The sequence below is a fragment of the Calypte anna genome, chromosome 2, assembly GCF_003957555.1.
Source record: "Calypte anna isolate BGI_N300 chromosome 2, bCalAnn1_v1.p, whole genome shotgun sequence".
NCBI lineage: Eukaryota > Metazoa > Chordata > Aves > Apodiformes > Trochilidae > Calypte > Calypte anna.
The window spans coordinates 47,442,094-47,468,087 of record NC_044245.1 but is presented as its reverse complement, the minus strand read 5'-3'; the positions used below and the strand labels follow the sequence as shown (position 1 = coordinate 47,468,087).

At 38.1% G+C, this 25,994-nt stretch overlaps 1 protein-coding gene across 2 annotated transcripts in view; it reads left to right on the top strand.

The window, feature by feature from the left end:
• POU6F2 (POU class 6 homeobox 2) overlaps positions 1-25,994 on the top strand; it is a 305,013-nt gene that overhangs the window by 113,973 nt on the left and 165,046 nt on the right. For both annotated transcript variants that reach the window (XM_030445663.1, XM_030445664.1), the window contains 2 exons: positions 14,136-14,227; positions 15,195-15,423. In XM_030445663.1, the coding sequence (XP_030301523.1) occupies positions 14,136-14,227; positions 15,195-15,423 (321 nt within the window). The remainder of the gene's footprint in view (positions 1-14,135; positions 14,228-15,194; positions 15,424-25,994) is intronic.

The following is a 25,994-nucleotide window of genomic DNA, read 5'->3' as shown; positions in this document are numbered from 1 at the left end:
TTCTGAGGATTACAGTTTATATTTGAGATCAGGTGATTAAAAACCATTGACCATCAAGGTCTTTTTGTATAGGATGAGATGGTATGATTTGCTCCGAGATGTTTGTCACAGGTCATCAGAGTGGGAGAAAAAGAATGGTAGATTTGCACCCCCTATCCTTATTTTTATAATCTTGTGACTATTGTAAATAAATAAAGGGTGCATATTCTTGCCTTTAGACCTGTCTGCTTCAAAAGGAAATTAGTGCAAGTTAAAATAGCACCCATTTTACAGAGATATGAGACTAAAGGTTGTCACTACACTTCACAGTGGCTAAACCACCTTTTTTCTGTCCCATGAGCTGTGTCCCCCTGTAGTGGGTCAGCTTGAAGTTCTGATACAGAATAATTTCTATGGCAGAAGCTCAAGCAAAGAGGCATGCTCAGCATGGTGCTGTAGACAGACAGCAGCCAATGCTGCCATGCTGTCACTGTCCAAAGGGGAGGCCTCACTGCTGAGCTGTTCAGTCCTCAAACAACTGTCCTCATCTTAGATTTGTGTCTGCCTTCTTTGATGATGCTGGCCTAATATTTTGGGGAGCTATCCCTAGCAGAAAGACCAGTGCCTGCTAAAGCAGTGAACACCAGCAGGGAACTCTCTTTCACCATTTTGCTCCCCATCCACCCCTAAGTTTGCCACTCATGGCTTAGGACAACTGATATTTGTGCTGCTCAGCCCCTTGCCTGGCATTTTTTGTGCTGCAGAGCAGCATGGCATCCCTCTCCCACTTAGCCCACTGGTGTTGCAGAGCATCTGGGCTTCCAGGACTGCTGCAGCAGTCCCAGTGGAGAAGTGTAGAGGCCCCAGCTGCAGCGTGGGCTTCCCTAAGGAAGTACAGCATCCCTGCTTGCAGCCCACTGTGGTACCCTCTGCACATGACACAGCACAACCATCATGTCATGCTAGCTGGTATGTCAGGTACCTGCATTTTCACATAACCCAGTGCTTAAGGTGCCAGACTGCAAAAGTCAGAGGTACTTTAAAAAAAACAACTTCTACTTAATTATAAAACAGTGAGCCTGTGTCTTACTGCCACAAATTTGTCTTGGTGTTACTATATGACTATATTAAACTTACGGGGATGAAAGTAGCTTCTGTGCAGTGAATTTGTGCTGTCTACAATAGATATCACTGTATCACTTGTGTTCTAGCATCTGCACAGCTGCCAGAGCCTGCTTCTTCAATGCCAAATGAAACTGTGTAAACTGAAAAAAAAAAAAAAAAAAAAGCCTTGCAAAGCCTTTTTACATGAGACCTGAATACCACACCCTCTCTCTGTGCACAGAGGGGTCTTACCTAAGGATTATAAAACAGAGTCCCCATTGCCTCATGCTTGTGTTGCTTTAGTGAGTCTGCTTACAGGAGCGAAGTTGCTTACTGGGACATTTACAGTATTGAGCCAAATACAGTTTACTGCAGTGGTTTACTCTTCTGCACCAGGGACAGTAAAAGTAGAAGTGAAAACCACTTTCAAATGAAACTCCAAAAGGAATCCTGAACTTCAGGGTCTTCTGTTGCTCATTAACTGGCTATATTCTGTATCAATTTTAAAAGCATTTCCTATTTTTGTGGGGATTTTTACTTAGGCTAACAAAGCATTGGAATGTGTGGCTCCCCTTGACTGTTTTGGGCAACTCTCTCTGTGGACAGCTTTTTAAAATAAAAGATTCAGAGGATGCTGTTGTACAATCTGCACTTCCTGTGCTTCTCTGCAGATAACCTGTAGGCTGCTAGAACCATGAAGAAGGGGCTTGCATTTGTCCCCTGACCAGTGCTCCACAGTAGTCTTATCCAAAAGCCAAATGCAGAGTTAGGGCAAATTTCAGCAGCGAACCAAGAAAGCAGCATCAGAACAGGAAAATGTTCATCAATAATAGATCATGTGCTCTGCTATCTAAGGAGGATGAAAGAAAAAGATATTGTATCTATAAGTCTAAGTAAGCCTGTGGGTGTGTATTAAGGATTTAACTCAATTTGAAAAATGCTGCCCAAATTTGTTTCTTCTGTGAATAAAGTGTTTCAAAGCCTCACATGAACCATTATATTTATCCAGGATGACATCTGTTAAAATATTTTTGAATGAAGAGCCTGTATGGAGCATACATAATACTATAGCTTTTGTATGTTTGTATTCCTGATAGATGATGATGACACATTTGGAGCCCTCCCAATTTTACGCTGTTTAGGAGGTGTACTAGATCTCAGATGAAAGCCCACAAGAAAATGTAATTAGTGGAACAAAATTTAGTGCATGTGCCCCAAGGCTAGTTTTTGCATTGCTGCAGCTTTGCTATTAGTTTTTGTTCTTTAAAGTACTGAAAACAAGAGATTACCAAGTTAGGGACCTAATCACATCACAAAATCAAGCCTTATTTTCCAATGATTCCATATATTTCTTTATTTTTTCTCTTAAAGAATACTTTTTAAAGGGAATGGTCCTCTTTTCATTAAGAAAATAAAACAAGAAGGCTCATGAACCTTGGATGGTATTCTGGCAGGACCTAGTTAATGAAAACACTCCCACAGAAATAAACCAGTCAACTTTCTAGTATAAAGATTTGTAGAATCTGGCTTCTGGTTTGCCAAGTTTCAGATCAAAGCAAATTTTGCAGCTAAATTATAAATACTGGGGAAAAAAAAATGCTGTTACAACCTTAACAGTAGAGACATAAGCAGCACAGTGTTATCATCTGACAGTGCTACTTCAACAGTGGTTATACAATAATTGCAGTCTAAGCCTGGAGCACTTTTAGCTAAATGTATCAACGTGAACCTAATTTACTTAGACCTTCATGTCATCATTCACATTAAATATCTCTAGCACTCTGATGTATAGATCAAGACTGTTTCTTTTTTCCATGATTTATACCAGGCAGGTATATGTTAAATGTATGATAAATAGGCAGAAAATTAAATTGCTGAGGTGATGTTTCTTTAGACTTTTATTCAGACCTCTATTTACTAAAGAATATCATGAGAGCTATATATCCTCTGAGGTGTTAATATGTAACCAGAACAAACAGAGGACATAGGAAAGGTGGAGAAAAGTTAGATATATAAGCAAGAAAAAGTGAGTTATTGATTTTATTGACTGGTCTGTTAACTTCTGACATTGCAATAAAGCCTTATTTATTTGTATACAGAAGACTCAATTACATAGATACATATCATTTTAACAACTGGGTTATTTACAGGACAATTGCAGCCTCATAAATAATATAGACCTGTATTTCTAAAGCCGATGTTTATCCATTGTTACCATTTAGGGAGTTGTGGTATCCACAAATACTCTTTGGAGGAATGCCATTAGAATAACATTAAGCAAAACCAATGCTATTATAACAAAACCTGTGCTAAGTACATGAATACACACAAGTGGTGTGCTTCACAATGACTGAAGTAAAACCGACTGAATCCTGTTTTCTGCATAAAACTGACTTATGATTGTCAATCTTACATTGTACAGCAAAGGGATGGATTTTCCAAGGAAGCTTTTTAAATACCATTTGAACTGAGAAGGTGGTAAATATGGATGTAATTTGTTTGGTGGGGTTTTGTTTTGGTTTTGTTTTGGTTTTTTAGTCTGTTTTCAATCTAGATTGAGTTTTGAACCCATGTGTCCCTTTTGGAGAGAAATGTGCTTAGTGTGTTGTCATTTATATGATCAACAGACCCTACAGAATAACAGGGGAAGCTACCTAAGTTGGTTACTATCATGAATCTGATGATTAAGGGAACAACTGATTGTGACCAGAACCCCACTTGGGACTATGTAGCCAGTAGTCAGCTAATACTGTTTCCTCCATCAGTTCTTCAGTAGCCAGTATGTGGAGAGAGTTAAGAGGCAAGGTGGTGAAAGTAGGAGCTTTTTGTGCCAATGTGAGGATTATACATGCAGTGGCTTTGTCCCGAAGACAGAGTTGTCCCAGAGATCTGAGTGCAGATTCCTTCAACTTGGAGGGAAGGCAGCTCTAGAAACCAGTTGTGTAGACATTGCACCATGTCTGATGGATGTGTTTGCCCTGAAGATACGGTGATAAGTCTGTGACTGGAGGAAGCAGCACGCTAGCAATAGCTGCTGATGCAACCACTCCAACTGAGATGCTCCTTTGGTCCGGGGCTTCTCCAGACCCTGAGAGCCCAACAATGCTCCTAGCCTGTGAATGAAAAGAGATCATGAAGGTCTCACAGGAATTCTGTGATGGTTGGACATTGAACCTAAATCTTGCTTTGACAGATAAGGACCTGATCAATCTTTCCTTTATGGCAGCCATAAAGAACAGGGTTAGCTATTTCAAACCAATCCTAGATGTCTTTTGCATATCCTCAAAGCCAGGAGCACTAAAAGATTTTAAGTAGGCAATCACAATCCACTTCCATAAAGCACATCTGGTATGCTGTACCATTTGTTGGCTGCCAAAGGATCTGAGTTGTAGGAAAGGTGGGCTCTGGATCTTTGTTTCTTTGGGTTCTCTGTACTCCACTGTGGCCAGTCCCAAGGGCAGCTTCTGTCTATAAGCAACACAGCTGTGTTAAAGTGGCAGACAGTGTGCATGTACAGAGCACCATGTGTAGCTTCCACACCAAGGCTGGTTTCTGTAAACTGGTCTGGGAGAATGGACAAAGAAGTTAAAATCTGTTTGTCTCTATGTACCTCTAGATATTGCTTTATTTTTGTAAATATAGCTGGATTTTCCTAAAGGGCTGCATGGGTAAAAATCGGAGGACAGAACTCTTGAAGAAATATAGAGTTGCTTAAAAACGTTTTTTAAAAAACATTTTAAAAAAGAATCAGTAATTACTTTTTGCCCAACTCCAAATTATGTTTAGTAGGCACGTACACATAGTCTGACATCTGAAATAATCCTCAAAATAAATAATATGACAAATGGAAGCTGATGCTGGTTTTGTGTTGTTGTGTAATGGAGTTAGAATAATGACAGGACAATAATATAATAGAATTCCGCAAAGCCCTCACTCTACTTGACTGTAAGTGGAAGTAAAATCTTAGAAATGAGAGGACAATAAAATAATGCTTTGTAAAAAGGATAAAAGAGTAATGTTACCTAAGTCTATTAGTGACATAACACACTATGAATGCACTTAAATTAATAGCATCTTTTACCAGTGGATATTTTTCAATTACAGTAATGCTGAAAAATAAACAGAACAATAATATAAAAATGAAAGGGATGTAAGACACTAACTTACTTAAAGATATCTATCTATATATATATAGAGGGGCATACATAGATATATGAACAAAAGCATTCTCATAGATTAGAAGCAGTTTGTATATTCCATCTAGTTTAATCCTGTTAGGATGTATCATAGTGCCCTCTCTCACTTTGTGAAGCAAATTGCCTGCCACTTGGTATTTTGGCAAAGTTAGGTCATGTGGCTTCTTTTTGCTTTTCTCCTTCCTGCATGGCATGTTGTGACAAAGAGGTCTTGCCATGACAAGGCATTACTAACCAGAAGGTCTTTCATGCAGTGTGACTGTCCTGGGAATTTTGCCTGTTATGAGTAAAGCTTTTTTAACCTGTGCTGTGTTCTTAAACTTTCCAAGAGAACTAATATAACGCGTGAAATCAGGTGGGAGTTTGACTCACAGAAAGGCAAGATCAACATATTACAGGAGCAATATCTAAATGTTTGTAAACCACTGGGCTATTTCCCTGAAGATCTGCTTCAGGGTATTTTCAGTGTGTGAAAGACCATCTTAGTGGTTGCAGCAGAGTGTTTTACTATCAATGTCTGGTAAATAACTTCTCACATTCAGGAGGCAGACAGGCTGATAATGCTGACTATTAATTCTTTAGGTCTTTTTTATATTTTTAGCTTTTGGTCTGCAAAGAAATCAGGGAGTGAAACTGTGTGTGTGAACCAAAAGCCCTTGCTGTGTGTTTTAAACTTGATTTAGCAATGGTCAGGCTTGATACAGCTTGCAAGACCTGGCCAGCAGACTGAATGCTCTTTAAAAACAGATAAATATGAAATGTTTGAGAACTTCTGGCAAAAGCTCCTTGTAAATGGTCACTAAAATTGATTTCAGACAATAATAAAGAGACAGAAGTTAATTCACTTCAGGTTTTACAAGTTCTGGAGGCATTCATACCATGAGGTTTTGCAGCTTCCAGCCAACACTTTCATTTGAAATAATGGCTCGCCCTGCTGAGCCACATTATGAGAACTTGCTGCACATATCAAACCACACAGACCCCTTCTGAAGGGGCAGGGCTGTTGAGTTTTTCTAACTCAGAATTTCTGAAGGTCCATGTGCAGCTAAATAGGTTTATAATGTAGACTTACCAGTTTTCTGATTTAGTCTGATCTAGGAGCATGGTCTCCTGCATACAGAGTTCCTGCCACTGTTAAGGTTTCCTCCTGGATCTCGACTGGACTCCCACAGTACACAGCTCTGTGGGATGGCTCTTTCAAGAGTCTCAATAAAGTCCAAACAGCTGAACAACCTGTAATGAGACACTTGACGGAGCTGCCCCACAGGGCTGTGTAAAGACCACAGCAGAGAGTGTGAAATTGTTAAAGGCACCACAGGGATGAAATCAGACAGTGAACTCAGTAGCAGGAGTGATAAACCACTGTTGCTTGACCATACTTGCTGGTTAGGATGCTCCAGTAGGAGCTTACATGTATTATGGGGTGCATTTTTGCTGAACACTGGCTCTGCTAAGGATCTAAGTGCCAGGTGCCTTTCATGGCTTTAATTGAATGCTTCCTCCTTTAACTGGATATTCCCCACTCACCCAACCAGATGATTTCAATTTCTAAACAGTCTCTCATAGGACTGGTAGGACACTAGGTTCGTCCCCTCTCCACCTTACAGTTTTTCCTTTCTATTCCCTAGGATGTGTCAAAGCTGCAAGTTAAATTTCTGTCATCAGCCACCTACCTGTGCCCTATCCTTCATAAATAAGTCTATCAATGTAACTTGTAAAAAGCAGAAGATGTCAGAGATGCTACACTTTCCTTCCGCTCAGAAGCCTGAATTACTGTGCACCAGAGGCAGTCCACCCATATTGCCTGGCTTTAAGCTGCCTCTAATGCCAGCAGCCAAGCCCATAGTATGTAAATTGTGCAAGATTCCTCAGGCAAAAAACAAAGTATATAATTATAAGATGTCATCACAGCCTATCTTATTTTGGGAGGGGCCAGGGGTTAGACTGGGGCAGGAGTATCAGGATGTTGGGGTTTTGGTGGAAAGCTTGCCCTCTGCCCTATCAGGAATAAAAATATATGCACAGATAAATTGTGTAAAAATCAGAAGGAAATCTTAGTTGTCTCTGAAGATGGCAAACTGTAGCAGTTCCAAAATAGATGTTATTTAATGTGCTCACTCTTTGGCATTTAGTAAGCTTCCAGGGATGGGAAGAAAGGGAAATTTAATTTAGAGAAGCCTCCTGCCCTTCTTAGCTAGGGATCAGCTGCCCAACATGAAATAATAATGCATTCAACTGTCCATCTTCTGGTAAGTAACCTTTATCATCATTGCTTTCACCAGCACTAACAGCAAACAGTGAGTAAGAAATGTTGTATGAATTCAGGGAAAACTGATAGGGTCTTTGTGACCTTAATATGATTATATTTGTGCTAATGCATACGGTATAAAAGAAACTAGAACTCTCAATATATAATGTCCAATTCATAAAAAATGTATGTACCATTAACAAGAGATTTTTCATGCACTGTATTTTTGGGGGGGGGGGTGAAGAATAGTAGAATGAGTCTATAATTGCAAAAGGATGTTCTTTATTCAAAATATCCCTTCACCTTTTCTGCAGTAGTGACTGACTCTAGTTTTCTCATAAGAAGTATCTGAAGTGGAAGAATATTCATATAGACACTAATAAGAAAATTTCACTTGGAAAAAAGAGAAAAAGATAAGACAACGAAAGAGGGGCAAGAATAGATGAGAAAGAAGAAAATTTAAGGCAGAAGAGCCGAATTTTTGCATTTTCTGTGATTTTTGTGCCTCAGTATGGTAGGCTTTTTTTTGGTTGGTTGGTTTTTTTTGTTTGGGGATAAACGTAACTGGTGGTGGACCAGAAGCCCTCTGTAATATTAACTAATCTAATAGCCTGATTTAATTATAAACAGTTAATGGACTTTTAATGTTACCACAGAATCAAAGAATTGTCACAGTTGGGAAAGACCTCTAAGATCACTGCATCCAACTGTCAACATCCCCTCCCCCAGTAAAATATATATATCAATATCTATAGCATCCACTGAAGCAGGTTCTGAAGTGCCTCATGTACACATTTTTTAAATACTTCCAGAGATAGTAATTCCACCACCTCCCTGGGCAGTCCATTCCAACACCTAACTACTCTCCCAGTAAAGAAATTCTGCCTCATATCTAATCTAAACCTTCCCTGGTGCAACTTCAGGCCATTTCCTCTAGTTCTATCATTGTTCACTTGAGAGAAGAGGCCAGCACCCACTTCCCTCCAACCTTCTTTCAGGTAGTTGTAGAGAGCAATAAGGTCTCCTCTCAGCCAAACTAAGCATTCCCAATTCCCTCAGCCTCTCCTCACAGGACTTGTTCTCCAGACCCTTCATCACCTTGGTTGCCCTTCTCTGAGCTCACTCCAGCTGCTCAATGTGTTTCTTGTAGTGAGGAGGAGTTTCCTATACCAGTCCTGATGCAGAAAGATGCAGGTGCATTAATAAAGGCCAAGCTCTGTGCATATGGGTAATGAGCACAGTGATCTTGGTTACCTTATGTGTCTCACAGGAGAAGAGCCTTTAGGAGATATCCCCAGGGGCCAGACAAAGGTGAGATATTGTGCTCTTCTGGCACAATGCTCTGCAGGGATTTTGGTAGCTTTGCAGTAGCAGCTGCCTGGAAGTTTCAGAGATATATAAAACTGTGGGTTTTTCACTTATTTAAGTACTGAATGACAGTCAGTAAAGCAAGCCTGCTCTATTCATTCTGCTATCTAATTCAATCCATTTTTGAATGCAGGATTTTTAACTTTTCTGTACAGGATATTGCATTGACATATATGTCAATATGGCAGATCAATATGGCATTTCCTTATCACACCACAAACATTTCCAAAGGTAAATTAGGAGGTATTTTGTGCATTGGTAGGGGAAAATTAAGAGTGCGAGTTATGTAAACTGAGACAGTCTGACATTGTGAAAGATAAGCCCAGAACTTGTATGTTTTTGCTAAAATGATTGAACAGTGAAATAATGATACTGACTTTGCAACATTGTTGGCGTTCAGAGTTAAGGGGTGCTGATGGTAATTTGCACACACCCAGATCCCTACTTGTTTAGTTTTCCTAGTGAGACTGAAATCTCTGCCTAAAAAGAAAAGCTTAGAATTGTAAGTAGAGGTCAGCAGGAAAAGGTGAGTTGTTTAATGATTTGTGGGACAGCCTGAGACTTACAACAGTTTTCTAATCCAGATGAGTGAATTGTATGCCAGGTCTTCCTAGTCTTGGACTGGAAGAAGACAGTTATCTGATTACTTAAATATGAGAAGTCAGTGCTTAAATTCACACCTTTTAGTGGGTGATTTATTACTCTCATTTAATTTCTGTGCTTGATTTTCTTTGCTGAGGTAACAGGAGTATCTCCTTTGATAACCATAGGATAATACAAGTGTAAAATGGATTCGGCATAAAATCTCAATTTTCTCTCCTGCAAGGATTGTAAAATTCAGATGCATTTGTGAAATTCTGTGTAGCAATCTGATTACTCAAGTTTTATGATGAGGTGGTTTGGAAAACCTTTCTACATACATGTCCAACCTCTGGGGGGAGTAGGGAAATGAAAACAGTGAAGAGCCACAATATGGTGCTTCATGGCAGAATGAGGATTGTTTGGAGGGAATATTATGGTTTTTCATTATCAGCTGCATCTTCTTTCAGCTATTAAATTTTGCTCAGCAAGATTGCTTCTGGTATAATTGCTGACAATTAAGGGTTCATTTAACGAAGAGCTGAGTTACTTTAATCAGAGATGGTGGACTTTCACACACCATACCCGATAACTTGAATATTATTAGTCAGTCTATTTAATTTACTTTAACAAGTTATCTGTTTTTCTCCTTATAATATGGCTTATGATCTAAATGCAACTATACTGCATGCTCAGACTGTGAGCTTATTAGTTTTTAAAATGTAAGACTATTTTTCTCACAGAGAGTATTTTCCCTTTCCTTCTCTTTGGTCAGTCAAACAGACCATATTAATCAGCTTCCATCACTCTTAAACCTCACTGTTTCTTTTGTGGTTTTCTCATTTTTAACCAGGTAGTATTCAACAAGGTTTTTTGCTCGGTTTGGGGGATTTTTTATTTATTCTTTTTAATAAATGGAGAAAAAGCTTGCCTTTGTTTCACTTAGCTTTATTTTAAATAATATTTTATTTTAAGAGGGTTATTTTACAATGTATACAGTGCACTTCAAATTCTTTATTGTGTCATGCCCTTCCAGCCCCTTGTTAGTATGAGAGGTGAGTGTATGTATTATATAATTTATAATTAATTTATGATGAATCACGTACAATGAATACTGCTTATTAAATATTAAGGCCTCTCATGGCTGTACCATGGCAGTAGCACTGCTATCTGTTCATGCAGTGCTACTGAGCAAACTCATTGACTTAGACTGTGATGGGAGAACTTGGTTACAAGAGAAGTCTAAGCTCCCTGCCTAGGCAAATGATGTTGAGGAGAATTCCCTCTCTTTCCAGAGTAGGAAAGTCTCCTTTGCCTGCCCTCTCCTTGTGCACCAGCAGCTGAAGGTGTAATGAGAGTACAATCTCTCCAAAGTGTGGCTGAGAGCAGAGAAGGTGCTGCTGGTAGCTCCCCATCTCCACGGGGGCTGCTATGAGCCCTGGTTCCTTGCCACTATGACCCTTGCTGACTAAAAGCTGAGTGATGTTGGGGGATAGCCTAACAGGAGTTAATGGCCTGTATCTGGACAAGTTGAAAATCTAGGCTAGGTTTTGTCAGGCCATTTTTTTTAGTGAGGACTGGAATTTGGACAGGGGATTAATGTACCTGCAGAGGTCATTCCAGCATCTGGAACCAATGAAGTCCCAAATAACAGGGGTAAAACAGCAGGGAAAAACAATGCATGGGATTGTGCACTGCCTGCCTAGTGTGATGGTCTTAATGAAGGTATTTTCCAGATTAGTAGCAATGAATCTGTGGATCAGAAACAACAGCTGTGACAGAGTTCTCCTGAATCTTCAGATCCTCTGAAATCAGAGGAATCCACCCAGTCAACATTGTAAGGCAGAGAAGTAGCCTTCTGCAGATGTTTTGTGCTCTGCTTCCCCTTCCTGAGAGCTTTGACCTATACGTCTCACCGAAGATAGTGTACAGCAAGGAACAAATGCTGTCACTGGCTGTGATGCAACAGAACTAACCCTGAAATCCTCACCTTGCTGTATTTGGTGCCAGTCCAGCAGGCAGATTTTTCTGTCCTTTTTGCAAAAAAACTCTTGACTTTTGAGTGGCTGTTATAATTGGTAGATTAGAAAGGGCATGAGAGGAAATGTGAGAATTTCATTCTGAGATTAGGGCATGCATAATTTCATAAAGAATGCCAGGTAGGACCACATGAATTGTTTTTCTGAGATGCATGCATCATCTGGCAAGTGAGCAGGGAGAACATTCGAGCACTGAAATAAGAAGATACATCATCTGTAATGAGTGACCATATGAAAGGAATGTAATCCTAAGTGATTCCAATGAGTGCAATGCAAAAGGAAAGGAGTGTAATTAAGTTAAGGCTTTATCATCCTGTGTAGCCAACCTGTACTACATACAGCTTGTGAGATAAAATATTGCAAAATCCTTAGGGTACAAGTAAGAGAAAACAGTGGTTCTTAGGGTAGCTACACCATGGAAAAAAATACTAAAACACAGGCAAAATTCTTCTAAATTTCTATTTATTTTCTGAGACCTCAAGCTATAGTAATTGCAACAAAATCTAGGTCTAGAGAATATTTTTACTTCAGTTTTGTTCTTCTCCCAAAGCTTTCATGGAAAAATTCAATAATGTGACAGATTACCAGGAACTTGTTTTCATATTAATTAAATCACACACAAATTTCTCAGCCCTTAAAATTATGTAAACAAAACTGACTTACAAGATTTGAACTTAATGGGGAGTGATATATTCACTGGTATTGAGCCTTTGATCTAGTATCACTTTATATATATAGCTGTGATGAGAAGATAAAAAAACAAAGATAACAATCTGTGAAATTTCCAAAGGTAAAATTGTGTTTAGTAACATAGCATTTTATTTTGTATAGGAGGATCCCATACTGAAAAAAACCCTTTGTCTTAGAAATGGCAGCAGCACTAGGATTGTAATTGAATTGGATATTGTAATTGTAATTCGATATTCACTGAATATCGAATATCTAGTTAGATTTCTTTCTTTTCAAGTAACTTGAATGAGTAAATTACACATACAAATTGTAGTGACTGGATCTCTTTTTGCATGTTTTTAGGCAATCGTTAGAGTCCTCATGATTACAGTAGGACAGCTTATTCCCATTATTAAATGATAGTGCATTAAAATGCCGAAGTTATTTTTCTAGAATTCACTTTAAAAGACATCAGCAAGTGTGTTTGCTTTTATTAGCTCCAAATCATATATTTCAATAGACTGTCCATAAATATTCCCAAAGCAATGTCCATTTATGACTTTTGAGACCATACAAAAATATTACAGATTAATCAGATTTTCAGATTTCTGCATAACTCTGCACATTTATTAATCCCATTCTAAAATGCTGTTATGATTGACACCTTGCTGTAGAGATAGAAGTCAATTGAATAATATGTAGCAGTCAATTTTTTTTATACAATAATGTGCTGAAGTATTTTTTTTTCACATTTCGACTGTTTATAAGTCTGCCCCCTTGGGGAATATATAGAAGAATTTACTTTAAATGAATTGATAATATCATCTTTAAAATTTATGACAGAATTGTATCCCTTTTCCTTACCATTCCAGGTTGTGCCAATAAACTGGTGCTGAATTATTTTGTCTGCTATTCCTAGGACAAACATTGGAAAAGAGCATCACTTTAAGGTTTACTTAGAATGGAATTTTCATCTGAAAAAAAGTAACAGAACAGGAACTATCGGGCCAACTAGGAAACCTGACACCGTTGCCAGGGTTTTCTTTTTAAGAGACCATAGTCCTCTTGCAGCTGCTTTTGATACTTGCTTTCATTCTTTCAGCTTCAAAGATAAATGCAGGCCTGATCACCAGTGCTGAAAAAATTTGTGAATCAATGCTAGTCCTTCACCCGGAGGAAATGGAGGACTGGGACATAGTTTTAAAAACATTTTGGTACTTTATTACAACTGATAAGTCTTTTTTTTTCTTTTCTTTTTTTTTTTTTTTCCTTTTTCTTTTCTTAGCCAGTATCACAGACCTCAGCAGAATCTAGTATTGCTGGACTGTGTTCTGTGCTTAGTGCCCAGCATATAGTTCAGTTGTTGGATAATGATCATCTCAATAAACACTGGAAATCCTTGGATCCACAGAATTTCGCTCACTCCCCACATGCAGTTTAGAAAAATAGCTGTCATTTGGAAGCATACACATTTTCAGTTTTCATAGTGCCTTTTCATTGCTCACAGTACAGCCTTTGCTGCCTCAGTAACTGACAAAAGAAAATACTTTATTAGGATACAAAGTAGATGTGACTTGATTGTTTTCCAGATAATTTTTGCTTTCAGGAATTAGAATGGTTGCTGCTCACCTAACCGTAAAAAACGCGGTTCCCACACCCGCGGAGCGCTCATGTACTGTATGTAAATTGATGTATAATGCAACCCACATTAGCTGGCTTGATGATAGCTTCGGTTTCACTGCTGTCAGATTTTTGTAGCTCCTTGAATGAGTTGGCTGCTCTGAATGAATGTTAGCATAATTTATGCAGCTGATAAGTGATTTGAGTGCTTGAGTTATTGATAAAGCACTTTAACATATCATTTTCAGCTTGATGTTATGTGACATCAGAGTAGAAGGTAGCGTGGCAGTCCTCAGGCTTGGTAGTAAAGTCAGTCTGCTCTTTGGATTTCAGAGGCCAGAGGAAGCACAGTGCTGCCTGAGACAAGCCCAGCAGACCAGCACCAACCCAGTCAGTCTCATCCTGCATTCCCTGTTGGGCCTCAGGTCAGTATCTTTCGACTAATCCAGACACGTGATTTGATAAAAAGTAAATAACTTTGTAAAAATTAAATAACTTTTATTAAATAATTATATTAAATATATACTTTGCAAAAAAAAAATAATGCTTTGATCTGTGTAGTGCAGAAAACGTGATTCTGTTTGGCTTCATTTAGTGTTACAAAAGGGGAGTGTGTCTGTATCATGTATTTGTTTTAAAAGTTATTTGCTTGGAAAGATTAGCTTTTTGTATGTTTTTTTAAAATAAATCCCAAGCAGTTTAGTGTAATTAGGGCGTTAAATTATTTTAACTTCTTCTATAAAATATTTTTAATATGTATAATAACTGTGCAATTTTCATACAACCTTATTGTCTCTGACAGTTCTGCCTGTCACACACAGCTCTTGCATTAGTGAAGCCATTCCATTATCTTTTACGCTAGGTATTTATTTCCTTTACGGAAAAATGTAGGCATAACAGTATGGCACTGGTAACATTTTAAATTTTTTCCCTTATCACTTCATGACTTCATAATTTTACCCAAGTTCAGCCACACACTAAGAAGATACTCAATGTTACTTTGCTTCCCAGGACAGTCTTGGTCCACATAACTTCTGGTAATTGTTACAGTAGTGTTTTCCATTCAGGATACAACTGGAAAACTGGAAAATGTTGGCATTTAGGTACCTGTAGGTTGACCTAAGTCTTGTGCTCAAAAACTGTGTTCAGTGCAAGCGTAGTGACTTTTCCAGTCTAGATCCAACTGGGATTGCTACCACACCGCATGACCTTACAGCTTCAGCCTGTCAAGTTTGTCAAAACTTTCTGTGTTGGTGAAAATATATACTTTAAGATATTAGAAGAAGCACATGTCTCTCATGGAACACGAAAGGATCCTAAGCCAGAAGAGTTGTGCGTGTACCACTGAGCTCTGCATCATCCAATGTGCTTGCTGTCTGTCTTTTGTTACAGCCATTACTGACTGCCCAGCAGTTGGCCTCAGCAGTAGCAGGGGTGATGCCAGGAGGCACTCCAGCCCTGAACCAGCCCATCCTTATTCCTTTCAACATGGCTGGGCAGCTGGGGGGCCAACAAGGACTCGTCCTAACTCTACCTACAGCAAATCTCACCAACATCCAAGGACTGGTAGCAGCAGCTGCAGCAGGAGGCATCATGACTTTGCCATTGCAAAACCTACAAGGTAAGTCATATTTAGCAGGTTTTTCTGCCTGTTTCTTACTTTATCTCTTGCTTTTACACCAAGTGATCTCTTTTTCCAATGAAGTGTTGCTCTTGATCCATATTGAAAGTTAATATTTGGACTGGTTTTTGAATATTTGAGAGATGCATAAGTAGTATTGGCATTTTTATAAAAATGGATTAAAGGTTGGGTCTTAGATTCTGTTATCCCTCTTGTTCCTCAGTATTTTCTGCTGTTCAATCAGTACGTCTAACAGTACTCAATCCAAGTACATACGATATATATGTATTTACTGCTCCTAATTATGTTGATTGCTTAGCAGAAAGCAGTTGCTGCTGAGCAGAACTGAACTAAATATATAGCATGATAAATATTAGTCAATATCTTAAAATAAAATTGTTTCAACGGAGGAACATGGTAAGGAAGTGATTGTCCAGTGTGAGAATGCTGGAGTTGTGAGCAGGAAGTATCAAAATAAAGCTTTAGCTCTTTCTATTTATTTATTTATTTATGTTTATTGTTGATGTCAATGGTAGGAAAAGTTTTCCTCTAACAGAATTGTAATTTTTTAATGAATGTTCTGCACTGCACACTAAGTAATATTCAGTTATTAAGCTCTGGTGGCTGCTGATTAGCAGAAGAATTGTCTGAAGAACCAAATCCTACAGGTTGTGGAGCAGAGAAAAGAGAGAGACATCTCATGTGTTGAACAAACTCCCTTACAAACTGCATGCATAGTACTCTCACCTGTTGGAGCTGCTACTTGCCTTTACCTTGTGCTTGTTTTAAAGTTTAATGTCAACAGACCTCTCTTATCATAGTTGTAAATGGTTTTCACTTTAATGTTTAAAATAATGTCTCTCTCATGCCATTAAGCTGCACCGAAGAACCTGTCATTCATAAATCATAGATGAAAAGGGCACACTAATGCACAAATTTTGCTTGTTTAAAATTTGAGAGTGCATGTAAAGTAGGGAACTAAGGATTAAAAAAGTAATGCAGGAACAGGAGTGGGTAAAAGCAGATACAACAAAGCGGAGGGGAAGTGGCTTTTTAGCGTAGGTGTATGATGAAATCTTAATGAAGAAACAGGCATTATAAAAATGTATCCTTCCACTCTGGAGTGCTCCGGGTTATAGTTGCTGGGTATGTAGTATTATAAATAAACATAAGCTCGTGCAGTTCTTGCTTCATTTATTCTCCCCATGTTGCAAAGCTGGAAGGTAGGGATTAAACCACACAACCTTTGCTCTTCAGTTTAGCCATGGGTGTTTTAGTTGCTAGCTAAAAGGTGTAACTCTATTGCCAAATACATTCTGGTAGTAATGGTCTTACCAGATGAAAAGGTTTCCTCTATAATCTTTACTGGTAGAAGCATGGGATAAAACAGGGACTTGCTGGAACATCAGATGCACTTCCCTGCCTATGGACACAATCACACCTTCCATAAAGTAGCTAAAAGGAACAGAACCCACAAATTCACTTTGTTTGTCATCTTCTCTAGCCTTCTCTACTGATTCTCTAAGTAAGTAGCTAATGTGGTCATTATTTGGAAGCAAAACTGACACACACGGGTAGCAAATAAAGCAGCTCTTAAGAGCCCCTGAATCACAGTGAGAAGCATCTGTTGTACCTGTATAGTACGTACACTGTAGGAGTCAGGTAAGAGTGCTCTATTTATAGAGAACGTCTTTAGCTGTGTGGTGTCATGAGTTGCACTGAACATGACTGACTTCTGGTCCATGTTTTTTGTGGTTATTTGAATGATAATCATAGAATCCATGCTCTATTTGTAGCCATTTTTACAGATATGCTCATGAACCCCATGCTTGAATATAACACAGTTTTGGTAATTTCTTCTCTTTGGTCAATCAGACGGACTATATTAATCAACTTCCATTACTCTTAAACCTCACTGTTGTCAACCTAGATGACTGGGGGATATATTTTCATGCTGTTTTCTAACCTGTTGTAATACTCCTGTTGTCACATCTGCTGTTCCTGAATTTCCAGTGCAGTCAAGCATAGATGTCTCCAGCTCCTGCTGGCTGGTTCTTCTCCTGTCTTTTTCTTCTCTTATCAATAAACTTCTAAGCCTCTTCATCAAAAACTACCCTAGCTAGGAAAGTCAAAAGACACCCTGAACACTTTTAAAATGTTGTATTAATCTAGAGAAGTTCTGATCTAACAAAGTACTTGAAGTCATACTAAATGATCAAGGGAGTAATACCACTACACTTTGTGTGTTCCACATATGCTTAACTAATTTTCTTTAGGGGGACTTTCAGGTCTGTTTTAGGGTGATAAGTATGAGACCTCATGGTGATTAGATAAAACAATGAGAACTCCTTCTTGTGGAAGAAGATAAGAGCATTCAGTTATAGGAATGATAGAGGAGATACGTTAAGTATTTCAAATGGGAAAGAAGAGTTTCTTTAAAAATTCAAGACATTTGTAAAGTGGAGCAATTATTGATACAGAAATTACTCATGTAGTATAATTTATTCAGTAAAATTACATGTTCTTAAGTTGTCAGTTACTTATAAATAAGAACTTTTTTTTTTCCAAATGTATTTTTGTTAAATGTATTTTTGTTAAAAATGTACATTTGTTAAAAATGTATTTTGTTCAGTTGCTATATGGTCCTGATCCACCACTAAGTCAATAGGAATTTTGTTGCTGTAAGTGAAAAGAGAGTTAGACTAAGTCTCTTTCAAAACTCTTGTTGTTACATACTTATTTTCTGTTTATTACACATTGTCATTTGCCATGAACACTGCTGTACCCTATCTGTTCCCTGAGCAAATAAGTCAAATGTCTGTGAACAGAGGGAAGGAAAGTGATTGTGTAAATTCTCGCTGTGAAACTTACAAAATTATGTTTTCCCTGGCTCCTACTAAGCACATTTTGTATGCACAAGGAATATGCAAAGGATACAGTTTGCTGAGATGCCAGAGGATTGATGTCAGAACAGAGCCATCTGCTTTAGAGTAAAAAGAAATCCCTGAATGTAACACAGATTCACCTATGGAACTTTGGCTTTCCACCAACAGTTCTTTGAAGAAAACAATAAAATCAACAGCCATAACTTTTTACTGTAATACACCAAAAGCACTGTAGAGAAAAATTTAAAAACCATCCAAGAAAGCTGTTGTCACAGAATTTCCTCACCTGCTTTTCCCTTTCCATTTATTAGAATTACAAGTGGAACACAACTGTGTTTCCTTAAACAGCAAATATTTTGGAGGCATCACAATCACAATTCTGAGGGTTGTGAGAAGGAAAACAGTAAGGCAGGTGCCCTATAATACAAAGTGATGTGCCTCACTTTTGGTCTATTGCTCCTTGGACTGTCCTTATTGATTTAATATAGCAAACACTGCCAAATTTCCTCGTATTTCCCAAACTGGTGCCCAATTTTCTTACTTTGGAAACTTTTCTCTGAGCTGAGCAGTTTCAGTTTCTGCATCTCCTTTGCATCTCCTTTTTTAAATTTTATTTATCCTTCTCAAGAGTGACTACAAGGGTGTAGTATTTGCTTAATCTCAGAGTATTCAGTAATGCCTGAGAGCTGATACCCATGGAAAGATACTCTCCCCTGAAGCCTATCTGATTTTTTTATGTCTCATTGTAATATTTCTGTATATCTGAACAGAGAGATACCTTGGGGGGAGGATGGGGGGTGGTGGGTTTTTTCTATCTTGTTTTCTTAGTATAGTTTTGACCCATGTGATTTCATGGAGTTACTCAGAAATGGGAAGGTAATCCAGTGCTGAGGAATAGCTAAAGGCTGTCCTCTCATTTTGTTAATTTTTTTCATGGTAGCAACAGCAGTTTTAGCTAACAAGCAAGTATTTTAGCTATCCTTTTAGTACAGTATACATGTTTAAAATAAGAAGAAACTAGCACCACATTGCCTACCAGCTCACTGCTGGCCACTCGCACGCCACGAATAATAATTTGGCAGTCTCTCTGCAAAGGATTAGCCCGGATGCATTAAATCACATAACAAAGGCACAACACTGTTTTAGATATCTCCACTGATACCAAGCTTGAATGATGCTTGAACTTTGAAAGAAACCAAAAAGTTGGAGATTCTACTCTCATGGCACTGAAACTTTATGTATTTTATTTCCACTACACATTGTAGTCTTCCTAAAGTGGATGTCAATAATTTATTTCCAAGCCAGAGTTTCTCAGTCTTGAGTTCTGAAAGAAATGAGAACAAACTATCTCCCCAAATCATTAGTGAAAGGCTTCAGTGCAGAAAGGAAGCCTTGCATGGCTGAAAATGTGAAATCATTAAATTACATTATTTAAACAGTGGAAGGTCATATTTTGCTGTAATACAATGGCAGGGGAAATGTATTGAACATCTTGAGAGCTAGGAGACAAGTGTTACAATGCACTGGTAGAAATAAACATAGATGATGGTAAATAAATTAAGAAGACTTCTATTTTGTGGAAATGAGTCAAAATGAATGTTGGGAAAAGACAACGTTAACAAAAAGGAAAGATGTGTTGTTTACATTTATTAAATCTTGTTTCATCTGAACATAAACTTGTATCATTAATTGTGCAACAGATCAAGTAAATATGCTCTGTCTCCATTCCCCCATCTACACGTCCCTTAAAAAATAAAAAATCAGAGAGAGATGAAAAACAAAAAAGAGACAGAAAAGAAGTAAACAGCAAACCTCAATTGCTTACCCATCTGGAGTCCAAATTTCAGTATTTTAGAACATTTTCTCCTTTTAACTAAAGTGATGCAGTCCCTTTTCATTTGTATTCCCCTTCAAGTAACATGAAATAGCTTTCAGAGTCTACAGAAAGGCAGTGTTTCACTTATGTATTTTAATGAGCACCAATGTCAGTAATAATCAAAATGATATTTCACTTAGAGGAATAGTTTATTCCTAGGTACTTCTGCAGTGTACTAACATAACCAGAACAAGAATGACAAGAACCAAGAAAAGGAGCTGCACTCACTAGCAATTTTTGTGAAGCCCTCAAATCAAATATACCTCCTCTATTACTGTATAAACACTGCATATAATGCAATCATTATAACAGACTCACACAAAGGAGGGGTTGGCCACCCCCTAAGAATACCCTCCCTATCTTTGTACATGGAAATAAACAGGAGGAAGTTGTGCATCCATAAGCACACTGTGGCATGCAGGGAGCACCTGTGGATTAGCAGCAATTACAGCAGCTTTCCTCAGGCTGACAGCTTTATCCCATCCAAACTATGCTGGAGGGGAACAGAACTAACAGGCAGAGATCCCAAAAGATGGGGGAGGTGGAAGGATTTTTTTTGTCTCCACCTGTTCTCCCAGGAAATTTACTGTTTGGAAGACTTGATAGTAGGTTTTGGGTGAAAGGGCAAAAACTGCTTTTCTGAAGGTGGTCCCAAAAAAACCCTGTTGGGCTGTTTATTTGTTTTTCCCTTACTATATGAGGCTGTGGCCCCATTTTAACTGCTCATCTTCATCAGTGGCAAAGTTCTGCCTTCACAGAAGGAATGTGAAAGTTGAGGGGCTTTATTAGCTGCTACTTGTTTATTGATCATGCCCAGTGTGCTAGCTATTTGTTGGTTGGATTCTCTGCGCTACAAGTTAAAGGCCTACCATCAGACATTAAAATGCAGTAGACTTAGTGCACGTGTACCCTGCTGTTGACTTCCACCCTAAATAGACTCCAGGTGTGTCTGTCTACTTTTTCACTACTGATGGTTATGGAATGACATCAGTGAGGAATAATGATGTGTTGTAGATCAAATTAATTCTGAAATCAAAGCGTTCACACGTACTTAAACTTTGCGAGCCATGCTTTGGCAGAGCCTTGAGTTTCCAGATTTGGATGCCAGGAAGCAGATGGGAAAGACAGAAATAATCTGCTCCTCTCCAAAGTTTCCACCAAAAACCTAGTGATTTACTATCCTCTAGTAGACGTGATTGCTAGGCTAGGAGTTGTGGGATGACTGGAATCTAAGACCTGGACATTTCTGGGAGCATACCCCTTTATTGAGCACTGACTCAGTCTAATACTACTCCTGGCAGGAATATTCTGTGTGCAGGATTATAAATGAAATTTCTGTGAACCAGAACATGAATGCATTTTAATGCTGCTTTAAAAGTATATATTTGCACCTGTTTGCAGGACTCTTCAATCTTCTTCATGAATTCAGACCATGACAATTTAAATTAACGTAGAGAAGACTCATTCCAATAATGTTAAGCACTTAACTTACTGTAACCTTACAAAAGCCAAGAAATTTCAAATGCAAGTGAAAATTCTAGCTCGTGTTTGTCACTCCGTTCCTTACCTCTGCGTTGTAGCATACATGCTACATGCACTAGTATATCATATGCAAATAAATAGGCACAGCTATACAGTATGTATATAAATGACTCCAGGACTCCTTAATGCAATACAGTGAGTTATAGAAGGATTACGAGGATGGATTTGCAGCCTTCACACTTAATTTCCTTGCCTTAGTGGATTTAAGTTAGACATTTATAGTCTTTGTGGTTTAATTTCCTTTGTTTTTTCATGGTGTTTGTATTAATAAAATCCCTATGATTCATGTTTTTAAAGCTCCCTGGATACAAACTTGTGTTCCTTATAGACCAGCGAGATTCTAATCAAGCACATATATATTTAGGGACTCATAAGAACACAGAGTCTTTATTGACCAACTGGGTTTACGGACATTTTTAACAGTGTGAATTTTGAATGCGTGGAACATACAAGTTAACCACCAGGGAAATTTTTTAAATTAAATTTCTTTAAAATCTATGTGGCTCTGAACATGCCTCCTCTTTTTAGGAGACCTTTTCCTTCTCTCTCTCTCTTTTTTTTTTTTTTTTTTTTTTTTTTTCCCAATACATTTTTAATTGTCATGGAAAGCTCTGATGATATCTTAAGACTTTCTTATTGAAATCTTAAAGTTTATGCATCTTGAATCATTTTACTGTATTTTTTTCCTTTAAGTGAGAAAAAAAAATCTGTCTGCCACTGAGATTGCTCTAGAAATGACAACAGGACCATCCTGGTGACATCAGCAACAAGGAAAGTGTTTTCTCATCCTCAGACTGCTATAAGATTTTATGTCCTTTGGATATAATTCTTCATTGGGGCATAACTTCAGGCCTTGGTCTTGTTTTTGCTAACAATACCTGAAGCTGCTTTCATTCCTTGGAAGTTTTATGTTTACAAGCCTATTGCTCTGACAGGGGTAGCAGAGAGTACATCCATGAGACCTGTGTTCTGCTCTGTGCTCTGCCCCACATCTCCAGAGTGATGGCAGACAATTCACACGGGTTTTCTGAAACATTTTTCCTACCTGTAAATGACTGTGCAGATAGGTAGCTCTGTGCTTTCCTACAAGTGGACTAAATCTCTACTGCTAGATGCCTTGAGCACCTCAGACACAGCTACATCTTTGCTCAATGTCTTAAATTCTTAAATTTTGCTCTGGTTCATAGACAAGAAGAGGTTAGGTTCTTTTTCAATAGCTGCAATATTAAGGTGAATTTTCCTTTTTTTGAACCTACAGTGAGCTCTTCCAGCCAATAGAAGGATTAGAAGTTTCCACCAAGGTTAATAAGAACCAGCCCAATATAGATTCTTAGACTATTACCTGTTACAGGATTTTTTACTTTTTTATTTTAGCAGGAATGCTGCTTTTAAACTTAATCACCTAGATATGATATATCTTATAGACTTTTCTTTCTCTTAATTGTGTTTTGTTATAATAAAGTATGCAATGTTAAAAAAAATCTTCAGTATACAGATAATTTTTTCTTCTTGCTTCCATGATTAATTCTATTCAAGTCAATGCTGATGCTTTCAATTTAAATAATCTGATCTCTGGCTATTTTTCCCTTTTTGTTTCTCAGGACACATTTCAGTCTCTTGTCCCTTTCCTCATCCAGTGCTGTTTGTTTCTGTTCATCCTTTATTTTTCAGCCTGTTTTAATAAAAGTTAGTCACAACCCAGGTATCTCTGAATGTACTGTGTAGCTGTTTTCACATCACATCAGCAGTAATAAATGAAGAGGTAAACATATGGAGATGATAAACCTCTTGTTATTTTCCCACTACACTTGGCTTCTATATTTTAGAAGCTGCTTTTGTAACAGGACATAAATCCTGTCTTAAAAGCAAGAATATTATAGTAGTACATTTTCAGGAAATTAACTTATTGGCAACCTGAAAGCTGTTTCTTTTTTGTTTGTTTGTTTCTTTTTAAAAAGGTTAAACCATTCAAGAACAAATTTTGTACATGTTATTGTAGCTGTAGGTCTAGCAATCTGCACAGAGCAAGCAGTTTCAGATTCTTTCTTTGACATCTTAGCTTTACCTTCCTGAAATCAATGCTTGTGAACTGTAAAGGAAGAGAATGTTCCACACGCAGCACTGTAGCATGTTTGAAAAATATTCAGTCCCAACTTGCCCCCTGCTACCTTGCTGGTAACAAAATCAGTTCTTTAAATCTTTGTTTTACTCTGCTTTAGCAGGAGTGGTAGTTCAGAGCTGTGACTTATGAAATTACATTTATCTAATATGAGCACCTTGGCCAGTTGCAGCCAAAATTAAAAACATATACCATTTGTTCCATTTGTCAGAAAAATATCATTGGTTTTAAGTGTAAGACTTATGAAGTGTATCTTTACACATTTATGTTCCCATGAGTGCCATTATTTTAAGATTTCTTAGGGTTATATATATATATTCAATGCTTGACATCAGATAATTTGAGTTCTCTATGTTTGTGAGATAACTCACAAGGGAGTAAGTTGTATTAAATAAATAATAGAGATAAATTTTATACTTCCATATATTTCAAAGCTAATGCAGCTAACTTGCAGTGGAATGGTAACATGAAGATACAGTGCTATAATATGATTGATTTGTTTTGACAGCAGCCAAATAATTGAGAGTGAAAGGTGTCAGCACAGATGAAATATTGTATAAGCCACATTCAGAAGGCAACCCCAGCAGCAATAGCAACTGGAGTTTTATTTCCTTTGATATCACACTGTTACTCACTTCCAGTTTATTATAAAACCATGAAAGGTACCCAACTTTCCATACGATGGAGGCTTTTATGGAGGGGATAGAAACAGAAGTTTGTCAGGTACTTGAACAATAGATACTGACAATGGGATTTATGATGGATACAATATATAAGGGTAAATTATCTTAATCTTTCTCCCTGGTTTTCTCTCTCATTTTAATCCCTTTTTACAGGCTACTGCTTATCTGGCATCTTACCTCTAGCTTGGAGGGTAAGTGACTCCCTCCAGAGCAGCCATCAATGTCAGTCTAAGGATTGCCTGGCAGGGGACGGATGCAAAAGCAGTGCTGCTGTTACCCTCCCCAGCACTGAGACTTGGTTTTAGTTCACCTCTTCTGCACAGTCAACTGTAGCATTCTGGCTGAGAGTAAGACTTGTGCATTGGCATCATGGCAGCCTCCTGCACTGCAAGGAATACAAAAAAATACAGGGAACTATAGTGCCTTTTGAGCCTAGGACTCTGTAAGTATGCAACTAACCTAGTATGGAAGGTAGCAAAACAAACCAACTGAAATAGTTCCTGAAAGCAAAATGGTTTTAAAACAGTGAACAGGAGACAATGATGAGCCTGTAAAACCACAAGCTTTAAAACTGCCTTTTTCCTAAAGCCTCGTTGACTTCAGTGGAAGCAAAACTCCAAGGTACAATTTGAATGGGAATGTCTATGTCCTGCCGCTCATTTCAGAAATGCTCCATTAAGGAGACACAAGTTGATGTGAATGACAATGGCTCTCAGTAGTGAGCCCTTGCTCATGCAAAACAAAACAAACTATGACAACCATCATGTTAACAAGATCAGGAACCCTTGTGGCTTTGTAATGTAAGATCTAATCTATATCTATACCTATACAAATATAATTATCTTACTTGGAGAAAAGTAAATAACAGAATGGGATGAGGTTTCCAATACAGAGCAATTTATACACAGTCACATTCCACTTACATTCTCTTTGTTTCCTGATCTGATAATTTCATAAATGGCGTGCTGTAGATTAGAAAACAGGACTGAGAAATCCAAACTGACTGGTATTAATAAAGGAAATTTTTTTCAGTGGTGTACAAAAGCAGGAGGTAAGCTGTTGTTCATAAAAGAAATCTCACTGTGTAGCAGGCTGCACCTACTGAAGTATTTCAATTTAGAGAGGTAGAGCAGACCTGAAATAAATCCCCCTGTTTTCACCATTTGCCTCATGGTAGTCTGACATCTGTAGACAAGTTTTCTTTCTGAGGAAGCTAAACTAGATGCTTCACTCTAGGTGTATGTCAACTACATTCCAGAGCCAAGTCGAGCTACAGAGGCCCAAACCAGTGGTTGACCTTTGGACTGATTCAAGATCCATGCATTCAATGCAACAAGCTAGAGCAAGTACAGTCCAAAGTAAAAACCCTGAATTGCAGGTAGAGGGAAAGAGAAGGACTCAGAACCATCTGCATCCATCTAGTGATCCTCTCACTCTGCAGCTAATCACTTACTAATATAGTGCTA